This window comes from Arvicanthis niloticus, chromosome 11 (genome assembly GCF_011762505.2).
Source record: "Arvicanthis niloticus isolate mArvNil1 chromosome 11, mArvNil1.pat.X, whole genome shotgun sequence".
In the NCBI taxonomy this organism is placed as follows: domain Eukaryota; kingdom Metazoa; phylum Chordata; class Mammalia; order Rodentia; family Muridae; genus Arvicanthis; species Arvicanthis niloticus.
Window position 1 is genome coordinate 45944147 of NC_047668.1, and position 16784 is coordinate 45960930.

At 39.4% G+C, this 16784-nt stretch overlaps 1 protein-coding gene across 2 annotated transcripts in view; it reads right to left on the bottom strand.

Moving 5' to 3' along the window:
• The window catches only part of Nbas (NBAS subunit of NRZ tethering complex), a 284871-nt gene that overhangs the window by 163342 nt on the left and 104745 nt on the right, over nucleotides 1-16784 (bottom strand). For both annotated transcript variants that reach the window (XM_034514140.2, XM_076942115.1), the window contains exons 26-30: nucleotides 15647-15780; nucleotides 13417-13479; nucleotides 11326-11448; nucleotides 4581-4683; nucleotides 2195-2424 (exon numbers count right to left, since the gene is read on the bottom strand). In XM_034514140.2, coding sequence (XP_034370031.1) covers nucleotides 2195-2424; nucleotides 4581-4683; nucleotides 11326-11448; nucleotides 13417-13479; nucleotides 15647-15780 — 653 coding nt within the window. The remainder of the gene's footprint in view (nucleotides 1-2194; nucleotides 2425-4580; nucleotides 4684-11325; nucleotides 11449-13416; nucleotides 13480-15646; nucleotides 15781-16784) is intronic.

A 16784-nucleotide genomic window follows, 5' to 3' on the forward strand; every position in this document is an offset into this window, starting at 1 on the left:
CAGCCACAGTTCTGAGCACTTATGAACTCACTTAAGATCACAATAGATCTTAAAAGGGATACTCGGGGATAAAGGGGAGCTGGCTCACTCAGCAAGAGGGCTTGCTGTACAGGCATGAGAACTTGATCCCCAACATTCATGTAAAAAGCCATGCATGGGTACATGACACTGTGACCCTAGTGCTGGAGGAAATCAGGCACTAAAGGGGGTCAGCATGAAATTCACTGAAACCTGCTGGCTGTTGTCAGTATTGGCAAAAACTCTGGAGCCCTAGGTTCAGTGAAAGACTATCTTAAAGGATTAAGGTGGTGATCACTAGAAAAAGACCCTATCATTTGGCTGAACATGCTGCATCATCACACACATACGAAGGCACATGCAGAGGCTCACCATGGTCTCTCAAGTTTACTTCCAAAAGAAGCCAATGCTGCAGGGCTGTGGACTAGCTGGGACTGAGTGGACACATGGACATCTGGATCCAGAATATATACTACCCTCATGCTTTACTAGAACTCAGCACTGAAAAGTGGGGAACTGAAACCAACTAAATTCAAACAAAAAGGAGGACGAAGAAATCAAGTGTAATCATTCAGTGCTTTGAAGCACACAGTAATGCTTCAGCTCCCACATACATTAATATAAAAAGGGCAGAACAAAAAATGTACAATGCCTCTGTTTTATAAAATTACACGTGTATTTACAAACTAAGTAATATCCAAATGATTAAGCTTGAAGTATCTCATCTTCTTAAAAAAAGGAATGAATAATTTAATGAAACAAAGTGCAGAATTTCTTACAGACTGTTGGGGTACAGAGTTGGAAAGTCAGGGTCACAAGATACTAAGGAGGGTCTCAGCTTTCCTCGGTTTTCTGACTAAGAAACAATACATCAGATACTACAGGAAATGCTCAAGTCGCCAATTGCCCTCATAATAGGAAGCAAGTTTTAAAATGTGTTTCTAGAACGGAGGAAAGTAAAGCTCAGTATGGTCTAAAAGAAAGAACTCCAAGAAAAACAAAGCAGACTGGGACTTCCAAAGGTGACCTAGTGGATGCTCAGCAGAGTTACTGTAATGGTCAGATGGCGGAGAAGTGCTAACAGAAACATACCTAAGGCACTGTTTACAAAGAGTGAAACTCGTGTAGTTATTGCTTTGGTTTGTGCCTGTGTCTCTCTAAGGTTCATGACGTAGGAGCTCTTTCACCAAGAAGGTACTACCTAAACCAGCGTTTGATAACCTGAAGTTAGTGATCTTTTTTGGAGTCTAAGGAACCTTTTGCAGAGGTTGCATATCAGATATTTATATTACAATTCATAACAGTAGCAAAATTTACATTATAAAGTAGCAACAAAATAATTTTATGGTTGGGAGTCTCCACAGCATGAGGAACTGTATTAAATGGTTGCAGCATTAGGAAGGTTGACTGGGAACCAATGACAGGACCACTAAGAGGCAGTCTACAACTCTTAAGACTGACGCTTCCTGCTGGCTTCCTATCTCAACATAGGAGGAAGGTCCTCGTCTATGACCTTCTGTTCTCAAACCTCTTACAAAGCTTGAAGGTAAAAGCTCAGGATTTTTTTTATAATAGTAGAACAATAACAGACTAATACAAAAGACTTTCCTGAAGTACTTAATATTCAGAGGTAACATATATTTGGGGATGAGTTTTATTGGACTCTGGGTTTTATAAAGATCTACTTTATAAAAATTAATTTCAATTTAGAAATTTCCCCCAAGATTGGTGCAATGTTCTTTAGATTACAAAAACTCAGAAATATACCTTGTTTCTCATGTTAACTAAGAAGAACAAACTAATTATAGGCCAAAAGAAGAACTGAATTTAAAAAGCTAAAATTTCTACCTGGAACTGACTTTGCAATAGATGCTATGCAAAGGAGATAAACACTGCCCACAATACTGAAATTTCAGAACGTGAATTTATTGGTGAATCTATGAACATCTACTAAAAAACAAGGAAGAGGATTATGGATAATGAGCAAAATGACTCGGCCAAAAGAATACCAGTAAGGAGTGAGAGGAGGAAGAATTCAGGGATTTAATAATTCATTGCTTGCATCCCTATAGTAGATCAGCACTCAGTATCACCGCATACAGTGTACATAACATTCAACTAAGATAATCTGCATGTGAACCCGCACCCAAGCACTCACAAAACACAGATGTCCTACCTGGCCAAATCCATGCAGCTGTCAGTGAGGTTGGTGGAAGAGTTGAAGTACTCTCTGCTGGCAGCCAAAACCAAGTCAATACTTCTCTCATAGCTGACTCTGTACTGGGGTTTTCCTTTATGGACCGCACCAGCTAAAAGATTATCCAAACAGGCACTGCACTGCATCATCTGCCCTGCAAGGTGGATGTTTTCCAGGCGACTGGAGCAGAGAAGGCTTTCTGCAAATATCTGGGAAAAAGAAAACCTCAGAGTTACTGATAAGGGAGGCTCAGTTCAACAAAACAAGGACTCTGAAACCCAAAAGAAATAAATCAAAATTGTATCTACCCTAGAACTAGGGGTTGCACGACATCATGTGTGTAGTAAGTAAGCATGCACTGTCTATGTTGAAGTAGTTGTTCTATGAATTCCACCTCAATAAAAGAAAAATTCACCTTAGACAGAAATCTCACCAGATGAAACAAATAAGCCATGCTATTTAAGGCATTACAATTAAGATTTAAGTCTGTAAAGTTCATTCATTTAAAACCAGAACTGAAGCTGGGTGTGATGGCACACACTGTAATCCCAGTACTTGAGAGATTCAGCCAGGATAACTGAGCCCTAGGCTAGGCTAGACTACAAATATTACCTATAAATAAAGTAAGTAAGTAATAAAGAAAATCCACTCGTCAACTATTAGATGCACTGCCTAACTCTGAGCTGGACCCATTCTGCTCACTATAGCAGATGTCTGACTACCATCTCTGATACACAGAATTCACAATTGCTTACAGCAGAGAAGTTCATAGTCTCCAGCCATGGGGAGCAGGAGTCAAATTGAAGTGTTGGAACAGTGGGCAAGTACTGTCTTACTGAGCTGCCCCTCAGTCTCGTCTGAATTCACATTCAGGAATGAGTCAGACAATAAACATAGATTTCCACATAAACATGAAAACTATATCATAGAACACCGAGGGCTTTCCAACTTGGCTATTGAGGTGTATTTTAATAAAATTTAAAAAAAAGAAAACAAAACAGGTGGACAGTACCTTGCAAGAATTTGTTATACTAATGTCACTGCTTCACTTAAAATTAATTTTGTAAGATTACTTATGCCAGAAAAATATTAGTGTGACCCCTAAGTGCTGATGTGACATACATTCTCTCCCTGCATTCATAGGAGGATGAAGACCGTAAGGAAACCGATGAGATGACAACAATGTCACAGAGAAGAGCTGCTTCTTGCTCCAAGTGAAGAGCAGCCAGCTTCTGTAGCATTGCCTCACCATTCACCCTCCTGGGAGTAAGTAACATGAGACAAGCCTTTATTGTGATGTCTGCTAAGAAAGCTCACTTCATATAACAAGAGTGCCTATAAAATACAAGTTGTGACCCAAAGCACATAACAAATGGGCAGCCCTCCTCACTAGGGTTTGGCAGGTGAAACTAGCACACATGAGCACAAGCCAAACGAATTTTCAACAGTCCATTCAAGAAAGTCAGAGAGCACTAGGACCAAGACTGAAAAAGAACTGCAATGTACTCACCCTGAACTGTTCAGTCCTGCCAAAATGAAGAATCTGCACTTTATTCAATAGGCTACAGGTCAGTCATTGTCTACCATGTTCTATATTATGTCACTGTGCTTTCAAATTATTTTCCAAGAACAACAGTATTTAACACCCAAAACCAAAGGATATAGTAGATGTTAAAGGGTGATATTAAGGCTTTAGTTTTGTCAAGCCTATTTTACTATCTTCTAGAACCTTTTCAGAACTTATGTTCTCTAACATTTTCTCAACAGAGAGATAGTCAATGATAGTAAAATGCCTACCTAGAACCTCAAGGCCAAAACCAAAGGAACCCATCCGTACACAGCTCCATTTTAAAGAAAGGCTACAGTCGAGGCAAGTTTTATGAGGTCCTAGCAGGTAGTCAGCCTAGCCATGAAGATTTATCAGGAGTTTTATAAGTAAGAGAAAAGACTATATTCTAAGCAGAGGTAATGGTGTATACACAGTTACAGCAAGAGATATGCATCCTACTTGAGGAAGCAACTGAAACATACAGAACACTGGACAGTGACCAAGCAAAGAGTGACCTGGGAGGCTCAGGCTGCTGCAGTTTCCCTACCACAAGTGCAGGTACCTACAGTGATATGGAACAAGGAACAGGTTTTATGCAGGAGACCATGATGTTTATAATAAATGTAAAGCAGAAGACATGAACACAGGAATCAAGCAGAGGCCTGCTACCATTCATCAGAGTGAGGAAGCTAAGACGAATAGCTAAGCCATCATCAGCTGTTAATCACACTGCATACAGTACCTTTATAGTCTCTATATTGTGGCAAAACACAATAATCAAAATGAAAAAAAAAAGTATTTTATAGCCTGGCATACCTCATAGCAAGCATTGGAATCAAGGCACGTGTACACGTGCTGCTGCATGGTCAACATGTCCTGCAGCAGCATCCTCCAGTGAGACTCACCAACAGAAGGCTGCCTGGGGAAAGAAAGAATCCGAACATGAAAGCTGACCCCCAAAGCCCTCCAGGTACTAACATCCTGCACACACCAACCATCAAATAATCCATAGGGCTAAATTTCATTTGAATTTACAAGAAAAAGTAAACAAACTTCCTATGGAAAGAAAAAACAGCAAAATGAAGTAAAAAACAGAGACAGCCATGAGTTTCAAATTCCATCACCATCGCTATGCTCTGCACAAGTCTTCTGTTGGTTGTTTATGCAGTTCTGTTTAATTTGGGAATTTTTCTTTGGGACACTGTCCCATCATATGGCTCTACTGAACTAGCCTTGAATCTACATAGAGCTCCAGTTAGTCTTGATTCTCCTGCACTAGACTCTATCATGCAGGGATTATAGGCAGGATCCACCAGGCCTAGCTACCCAGGGTCTTTTGAAATTTCCTATGGACATTAAGACACAGGAAGCAACCTTAAAGCACTGTTAGATCAGGTTTGGCACAGAGCAGCAGCCTACCACCAGCACTGTGGCTGGAGGCTTAGCTTTAAAAGTCAGTGGCTCTCAACCTTCCTAATGCTGCGACTCTAATACAGTTCCTCATGTTGGGGGGACCCCAACCATAAAGCAATTTTGTTGCTATTTCATAACTAATTTTGCTACTATTATAAATCATAATATAAATATATGATATGCAGGATATCTGATGTGTGACTCCCAAAAGGGTTGAGACATACAGGTTGAGAACCATTGATTTACCCAGAATTCCAGGCAGCAAAGTTCACAAGCAATAAAGTGACCTGCAGGAGTTATGTTCTCAGGTGGCAGCCCAGGGACAAGCTGCCAGAGCCTCAGAGTACTTACTACATTGCCATCTGCTTTAGGAAGAAACTTCAAGCTTTAAAATAGACAGTAATCTTTTACAACAATTCCTGGGACATAATTTTCAAGATTCGCTCTAAAGACAGGCTAGTAAGCATACTCAAGAAAGACCAAAGCATTCGGCTCCAATCCAATGTTTGGATTAGTTTGTCTAGGCTGTTGAGTAGACTGTACTCATGCCCACTCCTGATCCCTTGGGCTTGACAGAATCTTGGCTGGCACTGCATAGCAGCTGCAGACAGCCAATGCCTCTTTTAGACAATAAGGCCTTAAGAGGCGACACTGGCTAGGCAAACAAGGTACCACAGAGAAATGTCATTACTGATCCCCAGACCAAGCTTAATCCACTGTCTGCACCTTGCTATCACCATACTTATCAGTTAATGTTCACTGTCCAGGAATTGACAAAATGAGGCCATACCTGGTTCCAACATTCCTTACCCCAGTATTCTGCAATACAAGATAATAAATGTGCCTTAACCCCACCCCAAGATGTTCTGTAAATAGAAGATGAATAAACATACAGGTCAGTATGGGGCTTCCAAACCATCCTGCACAGCCCTTACCTGAAGCCACATGGCCTCTGGATTAGGGAAGGTGAGGGCTGTTGTGGCTTCTACCCCTTAAGAGCTTCTTCCTCCACAGTGGCAGGTACAGTGGGACTCAGTTGCCTTTCCCAACAGTCCACCCTTGTTCAACTGCTAATTAAGACTCTAAAGCCTTCAGTACGTTTTCCATCAATCCCCCAACCCACCCCGGGAAGATAAATTCAACATAGATTTTGCTCTATTTGCTGACAGACACCAAGCCTGGCACCATTTTCCTTCTATTTTCTATCTCCTCTTGCATGGTTGATGCACTATACTAGCTCAGTTTACTCCCTGGTCTATACTAGTCAAATTCTGCCTAACTATTCCTACATCATCAAAATTGATTGTGCCAAAGGGCTCATCAAACCAAAAAAGGCTTCTCAACTGTAAGAGCACAGCCCTGTCTTGCCTGGTGAATGGCCATTTCTACCTTACACTTTTCCTCTTTACTACCAGACAGTTCCCATGAGTTCCACATTTTTAGACTCCAGGAGGGCTTCTTTTTTTTTTAATTACATATTTTATTTATTTACATTTCAGATGCCTTCCCCTTTCCCAATTTCCCCTTCCTAGAAACCCCTTACACCATCCCCCCTCCTCCTTTTTGCTTTTATACCATTTTAATTACATGCAAGTATTAAAGTCAGTTCTAGGTTGAGGGTCTAGCAATACAATAGATGCAAAAATTCAAGCAAGACAAGAAATACAAATACTCAAAGAACAAGTAAGGCAATACACAAAATTCTGTGAACAGTCCCATGATCACAGTTTCTAGGGTCTTATCAGGATCACCAAAGTATCTGAGCCTCCGTCCCTATCCTAGCCCAAAGTCATTTTCATGTCTGAAGCCTACTTCCTTGTTCTAGCCTAAAATTTAGATTCCTGCCTGAAATTACTTCTTTGTTCTAGCCTATTGTCAGAATCCTGCCTGAAAACCACTCAGGAGGGCTTCTTGAACTGAGATCTGTATTCTCTTCAACCTTTGAGTGTCCTCCAGGTTTAAGAAGTGCAAGCCAAGCCAACACCTCTATTTTGTCCTCCCTGTGTGTGGTTTTTTTTTTTTTTTTCCAGTTTCCTCTTGAAACAACAGGCTAGAGTGAAGGACTCTAGTTGCATGTTCCACTGTAGTTTCTCCTTTATACATGCAAGTTCCTCCATACAGCCACTCTGGCCTCTGCCCCCTGTCTTATAGAAAACAGCAACCTTCCAGTGACTACAACAGCAAAGAGACTGAACTAATATTCCATACCATAGAGGGAGATTCATATCTAATAACCGCTGTAGATGATCTACCCTCAGTGTAGCTTCAGCTGTCTAAAACCCATAACAAGAAAATGCCACTGTTCTTCCCAAACTTATCTTTGATTCTGTTGAATCCAGCCACCACCATCCAATGTTGTGGAAACTCTCTCCATGGGGAGACAAACAAACTTCCCTCTCTAAAGAACTCCATTGACAAAGCAGCTTAACTTGGTGAATCCATGAATTGGGTTATTTGGTTATTGGGGTTATTTACAGGCACATAGGTGACCCATACCATGGGAAAGTCTCACTTTCCCCCAGATCGCAAAAAATAAAAATAAAATAAATAAAAATCAGATGTATCCATTAACCTTCCACAGTATATATACTCTAGTGTCTCCCCAGACCAGACATCCACATGAAATCAGGGCAGAATTACATACAGCTATCTGGAAAGTGTAGGAGGGAATGATCCAAACACTCTCCTCTTCCCTCCTTTCAATAAGGGAACATCAACAGTCCAGAAGCAAGGAATCATAGCTCCTCTGAAGGACTTGATGGCTATCATGCTCAGAGCACAGCACTCGACACAGAGGCAATTTATCAACCTGAGCAGTTCTGCAGGACCAGTGAGGGCTTTGCAATCCCATGATGAAAACCCACCTTCTGTCTGTTTCCCAAGCCATAGCAGGGAAAGAGGGTTTGCTAACAGTTTCACCTATAGTCATGAATTTGTGGTATGAATGCATGACATTGCTGAATTAAACATTCTTTACTCAAAGCCCAATTCACAGAATCATGAGGAATGGATAAGATTAACTTTGGGTAGCTGCAGACATGCAAGATGCTCCTAACATACAAATGAGCTCAATAACCTGCATGGAGTTCAGTGTTTTCATTTGACTTCTAGGCTTCCTTCTCTGTAACTTAAAGTCCAATATCTAAAACGCACTCAAGTTTGTATTTGAAAAATGTGAATGAATGGGTGGATTTTAGGTCTTAAAGACATTTTGTTTTATGTTATCTTACAAAACAGTAGGAAGGGGAACATGCTGTAAGTTTCTTTGTTTCTCTCTCAGTTCATCTTACTTGAATGTACCTGAGCAGAGAGTCACTATGTTTACCACTAATTGTGAAATTCTGCACAGTAACAGAACTCAATACTTGAAGATAGTAGATGCTTTTTGGGTTTGTCAAGTACAAGATAGTTTCTTTTACATGAATCTTTTATCTTGTATATCTCAATATATTATCATTTAAAATCATTACTGTTACCAGGTGCTGTAGTATGCACCTATTATCCCAGCACTCAAGAGGCTGAGGCAGGGGCATCATAACTCCAAGGCAGCCTGACCTACAAAGAGATGCTATGCCAAACCACAGCAGTGCCTACCATTTCTGTCTGTTATTATGTTTAAATGGACAAGATAGATGCTAAGTATATAATAACTTAAAAACATTCTCCCTGAGCACTTCTGCTTTTGGAAGCTGGGACTCACTATGTTGCACAGGCTGGCCTCAGGGCCTGGTATCGAGCAGTTCTGCCTCTGCCCCACGAGGAGCTGAGACAATAATTGCCCTGGTTATCATGCTAAAAAATGTAATACACATGTGCCCCACTGTCCATGATAGTTTCTATATCACATAAAATGGACAATTCTTTTTGTTTATGTGCCAAGAAGCACACAGGGACACATACTTCTCTGGCACACAAACATATATAACATGTTGCTGCTTCTAGAAGTATTCCAGAATAACCTATATAGGACATGAGGTATTTCCATTCTGCTCCTTGAACAGTTTTCATAGGCTTCAAAAATTTGTGGTACTCCTTTCAGATTTGTCTTAAAGCCAGTGAAGTAACAACATGTTTGAAGTTCCTGTCCACCTTTTTAGCTCAACAAAATCAGACCCTGGCTTTGTCACGCTGAACGAAAGTCTCACAGCCCAGCTGTTCCTCTGGAAGCTATCAGCACCAGGACAGATGGTATAAATGTTCCCTCACACATGGCTAGCCAGAAGTAGAGATCCTAATTAAAATAAATTATAACACATCATATACAATGGCCCTTTTCAGAATATATCGAATAAATAAGAATCAAAAGCAGGATTTTAAGAAACAAGAATTTAGCAAGCTAATAAGATACCTGAGTATATAGTATTAGTTACAAGTCTGTACTTGAGATAGATCCCCCAACCCAGGTATAGACAGTACCATACTCAAGATGGTAAAACCTGGATTCATGACAAATGTGATAGGCTCCGCCATCATTTGTGACACATATGAGATTGTTTTAGAGGTTTTGAAGGCTTAGGCACACTCATATATTAAGACAGATAGCAAGCTGACAATTTTGAAAGTGAGACATTTTCTCCTAAATATTCACAGTGAGCAGATTATCCTGGGTATAACTTCACAGTGGGCACATCAGAAGCAAGTAAAGAGCTCAACAGCAGGAATAACTGTGGAGGCACAGGTCCTAGAGTTACACAGCATCATCCTGGGAACAGTGACCCCTTGTTAAATTGTCATGAGACTGGAACAGTCAGTCAGTAATTGTCAGGGCCATGGTATGTACATTCCTTCCCATTTAAATCCCACATTGGCTGTAACTTACAACCTACAAGAAGACCTAAGGCACATATGTTTGTTAATGAAAAACTATATGAGAGACAGGGACAGTGAGTAAAGAAAGGCACAAAATGATATGGTATTTCTGGCACAAAAATTATGACTGTACTTGGAATATAAGCTCAGTACTTTACTCTTATTAGTATTGGAATTTCATTTCTTCTCTTATCAGACTCAACTGTATCTCTAACAATTCATTATTTAGTCCTACTGCCAGCAAGTTGGTTTGCTGTCCCACCAGGACTTAAGATTCCCCTCCAAGCTTAGTAACCTTTTATACTTTCCCAACATGACAGATTCTGAAGATAACTTCCACGTATACACATAAGGAGCACATCCAACCTCTGACTCTATCTCAGAATCCCCTTGTTCTGAACATTTACGTTTACATCAGCCTCTTCAAGGCACTCTCTCCACCTACAGTCTCACTCAGTGCAATGTCACAGGTCCTTCCCACTGAGGCTTTGCTGTGTGTCTACTCAAAAAATAATTAGAATGGGCCAAACGGTTGCCAGTTTGCTTATGGGCCATTTGAATCTCACATAGTTGGAACCATCTTTGAAATCTTTTGCCAATTTTTCTACAAGGCAATATATTTTCTCCCTCATAATTTGTTGTATAGCTTGGACTGACCAAGAAGGTACAATATTCCTTGCTTTTACATGGGCTAATATTAAAGCAGGAAACTGACACAAAATTGTCCAAACCAAAAAGAACAAAATATTCATATGATAATGTGAATGGAAAATTCATATATTCATGATTCAGAAATGTGAATATTAACAAAATATTCAAAAATAATATGGATAAAACTTTATAAATAAATGCATAATTAAGAAATGTGACTACTAAGTATGGGAGCACAAGAAATACAATTATTAACTAATGCATTCGGTTTGGCTAGCTCTCCTACAGCTAAATAAATTCCCAAAGATACAGCAAAATTCATAACTCCATCAGAATAAATGCACTACTTTAATGATGATGTAAGTAAAATAAACAGAGACAGAAAATAATATCTAAAAGGATATAAAAATGATCAGTAGCAGCTCGTGACTGGGTGAGGTTTAATGAGAAGGAGGAAGGAGACTGTGAAGAGGAAACTCATAAGGGTTACTACCTACTATGGCCATTATTCTAAATACCATGATGGTATGTATCGTGCTATATGCAAAGATTGAATCTTATCAAATTATATATTTATAACTGCAATATGTTACTGACCAATTATACAATTGACTGGTTGTCAAAAGAGAAGACAAGTAATATACAAACAAACATCCATGAGCATCAGTCAATCGTGTTCGTCACTTACTTCCGCCCAGTGTGCCTGGTCAGTCGAACCATCAGGCTACGTGCCTCTTCGGAGCTGGACTGGGTGTTCTTCACAAATGAAACTGGCTTCTCCAGTCCATATTTTTTTAAAAGCTCGGACACACTGTAAGTGAAAGAAGAAATGTTTGACATCGTTCAAACACAGAGACTAAATATCGTAAGAATTTAGATTATCCTTAGAAAGTTGGTAAAAAAAAAAAAAGGTATCACATATACATAATATCCAGTTTTATATATTACATTTCTTACCAAAAATAAAACTCATAATTATATATCAAACAACACAGTTCTCACTGGCTTTTTTTACACTAGACCTAGAATAAATGATCTGTTCTTCAAAAGATGAAATCTATAACTCAAAGTCTTTCTGGCAAGCTGCCCCTACTCTATTTTTTTTGTTGTTGTTGTTTTGTTTGTTTGTTTGTTTGTTTGTCTTTGAGACAGGGTTTCTCTGTGTAGCCCTGGCTGTCCTGGAACTCACTCTGTAGACCAGGCTGGCCTCGAACTCAGAAATCCGCCTGCCTCTGCCTCCCAAGTGCTGGGATTAAAGGCGTGCGCCACCACGGCCCGCTGCCCCCACTCTACAAGCATGCATAACAATAAGGCAAATGTGTGACTGTAGTACTAGGCTTCAAAGCCTGGCAGTATACAAGCAATATGGTGCATGGGGCATTCTGCTCCCTAAATGCAACTGAAATATTTTTACACTATCACCTCTAGTTTGAGTGAATAAGAAGACTGATACTCTCCAAATAATGATGCTTTTCTACATATACACTATTAGTGAAATTATATCATCAGTAATTATATATTAAAACAATAGTTTGTTTTATTATTTTGCAATCCTTCTTTCCTTCCTTCCTTCCTTCAATCCTTCCTTCCTTGTTTGTTTGTTTGTTTGTTCATTTTTTGATGCAAGGTCTCACATATTCCACACTGGTCATAACCTTGCAATACACCTGAGGATGATATTCAACTTCTCTTCCTCCTACCTCCACCTCCTAGTGCTGGGGTGAGCAGAACAGGCCACCACAAGTACATTTTAAAAAAGAGATACAGAATCAAAGCTTTGTACACACTCAACAAGCACCCCACCAACTGAGGTAGTCACAGCTCCTAGTTTTTATTCAATTTCATAATATAATACTTAAAAATATTTTTATGGTATAGTATTTTCATTTATTATAGTATAAGATAATATAATTTTATAATATAATACTTAAAAATTACAATATGTATATACACATAAAAATGAATGCTAGTAAATAATATCAAACTCCCTAAAGGGCACATTAAGAATATTTCAGTCTCAGAGAAAGACAGCTCAAATTCAACATTTCATTGTAAATTTAAGAATACACCAACAAAAACACATTAAAGTTCCAGCACAGCTTGATATTACCCCAAAAGTCAGTCACACAGACTATTGTGTTCCATGTCTTATCAATGTAACAGACACTATTTGCTGACTGATGAAACTATTGCTATGTTATATAAATTAACATTTCTTGTGTGCCAAGAAAGTGTGAGGGAATTTGGTTTCTTAATCTTTCACCATCTCATGAAATAACTATTATAGTTAAGAAAGCCATAAGTTCAAAGGTCACACAGCTAGGGAGTCGAAATGTTAGGACTTGGATATAGGCTTATCTGGGCATGGCATCTCATACCTATTATCCCAACACTGGAAGGCTGAGGCAGAAGATTGCTGTGAGTTCAGAACTAGCCTGAGCTACATGGCAAAATGCTTTTTAAAAATCATACAAACAAACAAACAAACAAATGAAGCACACACCTGTAAATAACAGTCCAGGGGTAAGTATTAGGGGCAGGAGGATTATCTATGAGTTCAGATGCACCATGGTCTACATTAGTGAGTTCTAGGTTCCAGTAAAAACTACAGTGGGGAGGAGAGGTACTGGGGTTGAGAGCACAGCAGATGTGCATGCGCACTCAGGCTTATCAGGTTCATATCACTACACATTCAAACTAGACATGAATGACAGGCAGGCCATTGGCACATGGTCCCACACACATCTTAGTTAACACAGAACTTGTCTTTTGTATTCACCTGAGAATTTTCTCCAGTTGGTCTACCATGTCATGAAGAGATGAGGTTACCTTTGTATTATGCCTAAAAATAAAAATTAGGTTTAGAAGTGAGAGAGATTTTAATAAAATATAAAACAGCCATATGGAGGATAAAAGAATGTTTCTCTTATACATGATATTACACTGCCCAACTAAAATTTGAGGCTTATTTCCTATGTACCATCCAATGACCTCCAGGGTCCTGCCCTATTTCCTTGAGGTACTGATAATATAATGTGACTCTGGTCACACCCAAAAGCATAGAGTAAAGTCACATATGCCTATTTCCTTGAATTAATTCAATAGATTAAAATTAAAATTAGTGGAATCCAATATTGGAAAAGTGAGCACCAAACAGTTGTTTACTGTCTTAAAATCTTCACTTCAACTATGTGCATGCACTACTTTATACTTGAAAATAAGAAGAGGATTATGTCCCCATAGGCTCCTTTATAGTACAATATGACCTCTCTTAACAATGTGTTTTTTTTAAATGACTCTAACTTTTCACAGTGAAAAGACCAGTTGCCCATAAATGGTGTGACATTTTGTGCATAACAGACTGCTTCCCTAAAGTGTCACATCTGTCTCTATGTGCTGTTGTTGAATACTTTCCTATGAGCATGATATCTATCACCACTTTCATCTGAGAAACTGTGATGCATCAGGAGCAAACCCTGAGACTGGGCCTGTTGACAGCCTGCCAAGGAAGAAAGGAGTAGAGAAAGTCAGCAGACCCTTACATGAGGTTTCAGCCACTCCCTGCTCCTCACACCAACTGTATATGAGTGCCCCAGTTGCACATGGTCTGGAGTTTAGGAGGTATTACAGTACATAGACTGTGAACAGTTAACTGAAGGGCCTCCTCCATCTATACAGAAGTCATCACCCAGTTCAGCCTTTACAGTAATGTGACTGCTCTGGAGTCAGCTACATGTCTGGCACCAATGCCACATAAATAAGACCAATAACCTCATTAGTTCACAGAGCTGAATTTAAAATTGTCCTCTGGTCAATCGTTGGCACCCTATATGAGGAAAGTACTTACTCATATCTCTTGAGGAAAGTCTCACTAATGCAGTCATAAAGCACCTGCAGTAGCTGTAAACCATAAGTTGAGCCCAAAGGAATGATGGGATTTAGGTTAAACAGCTTGAACAAGACTCTTTTCCTAAGGGATGTTGTGGCATCCAGTGTATCTTGGTTCATTAGACAAGGAGGGTGACTGTTAGTGATGTTCCTACAGTAACTGGATAAATATGATGGCAGTCAATCCATTACTTTGTGAAGACAAACTTCATCTTGAAAATCAAAAGATCAGATTCTGAGATAATACTTTGAAACTGTATAAAAATCATTGTCCATTCATCTTTTCCCTGTATCTAAGTCTATGGGAACAAGTGTTGCAGGGTAGATTGAAAACATGGTGATTCCTACCATCCATCTAGTAAAAACTAAACAATCCCTAACATGAGATGAGGGACAGAAAACACAAGGACAGAAGAAACCTACAACAAGGAAGCCTTCCTGACTAAATGTTCAATTTTACTGAAGAAGCTGGAGACCAGTGAAAGTGAGCACCTTGGCTGAAGTACCAAAGGCATAAAGAGAAAGGTGTTGCCTAGCATTGAGCACCCATGTGCGAACTTAGGAACTAGACTGCAAAGGGAGAGTAAATGACAGCTACCTGATGTCCAAGGAGAGAACTACTAAATACAGAATAAGAAAGAATGCACAGAATAAACACAAGCAGTCCATAAATACAAAGATTTAAAAAAAGAAAACTAAAGCCCAATTTAAGAACCAAAAAGTCAGTGCTGTAGACTTTCAGGGGATTCTTGTTACAGTGCTGTACTTCTTACTTTTCAGTGTGTGATAATCACATTGAACGGAATGATATCAGAAATTATAATTACAATGGAACTCCCATATAGTAACAGCAAAATGAAGGCTATCTTCAGACACCAAGATGACAGACAATTTTAATTCCATCTCTGTATGGCTCCCCTTTATGTTTTAAAGGGTTGGGATGGTCTCAAAAATATTGGGCCACGTGAATACTGAGCATGCACCCCACCATTGAGGTATCTCCCACACTTTTGTCTTATAGTCTCAAAGTTCTCTGTTGATAAACACTTAGAAAAGCAGTGCCTTTGTTTTAAATACTAGACTAAGATGACTGGGTGAGCTTGGCTCCCTGGGCTCCTTACCCACACCCCCTTTGTGGGAGGCATTCTAAGATGTCATAGCAGAGAGAGAGCTGGTCACTTCGCTCGCAGGTATAGATGCAATCGAGCGCTATTGCCATCAGCTGGTCTTCATCAGGAATAATTTTTTGCTGCAGCTAGGGAAAATAAAGCATGTTGGGCTAAGAGTCAGTTTCTCCGTATCCCAGCACCACTGTCAATAGAATATTAAACAGTGCCATTAATCAGCCGAAGAGACAAATCTTGAATTTTCTGTAGCTTGCAGACTTTTGAGGTATTTAATAATTCTAGATGAAATCACACTTTAATTACAGAATCAGCTAAAAAAGTTCATTTGTAACCCATAAGCTCCATCTACTAAAATCAGACTCTTCAATTTATGACCGATTCCAGATAAAGCAGATGCAAATAACAAATAACTCACTGAATTATAAAGGCAGGGAAACTAAAAATAACATTTCTAACCCCCACATCCAAATTCTGTGTTTCAACTCAAAAATCTATGAAATTCCTGAAGTAGTATCACAAACTGTAGAGCCTACCGTTTCCCACATGCATTCCATATAAGCGTTACCCACACTGTACTGCTGTCCCCTCAGTAGGAGAAGCAAACTAGCACAACCACTGAGTACACTCTAGTTCTGGAACACAAGGATGGTGACCTCAGGCCTCTTTCCGTATAGGATATTTGTTTGCCACTTCAAAGAATAGACTGCTATTTTTGGAGTATTTTATGAAACACAAAAATAATAAGCAAATGGTACCTTATTTTTCTCATCTACAAGTCCGACCTATTACCAGCACCCTCCTATGAGGGTACAGGAAAGAGTAAAGCCATTGCTATACGTGGAAAGCTTATGCTACCCTACAACAAAAACTACGACGGAAGCGTATGTGGAGTAAAATAATACAGAAAAAAACATAGAAACAGAAAGGAAAGTATGAAACAAGATCCTGGTGTTCCATGGAGATGGAGCCCATAGTCTTGAGTGTGAAAGCCAGTCCTATTAGAAGCCTTTTGTAGCTAAATAGTTTAGGAGATTCTGATAATGATGTTGGACTTCAGTATCTAGGAAGCATGCACGATACACACACACACACACACACACACACACATATGATAGTAAGTGAGGGAGAGAAG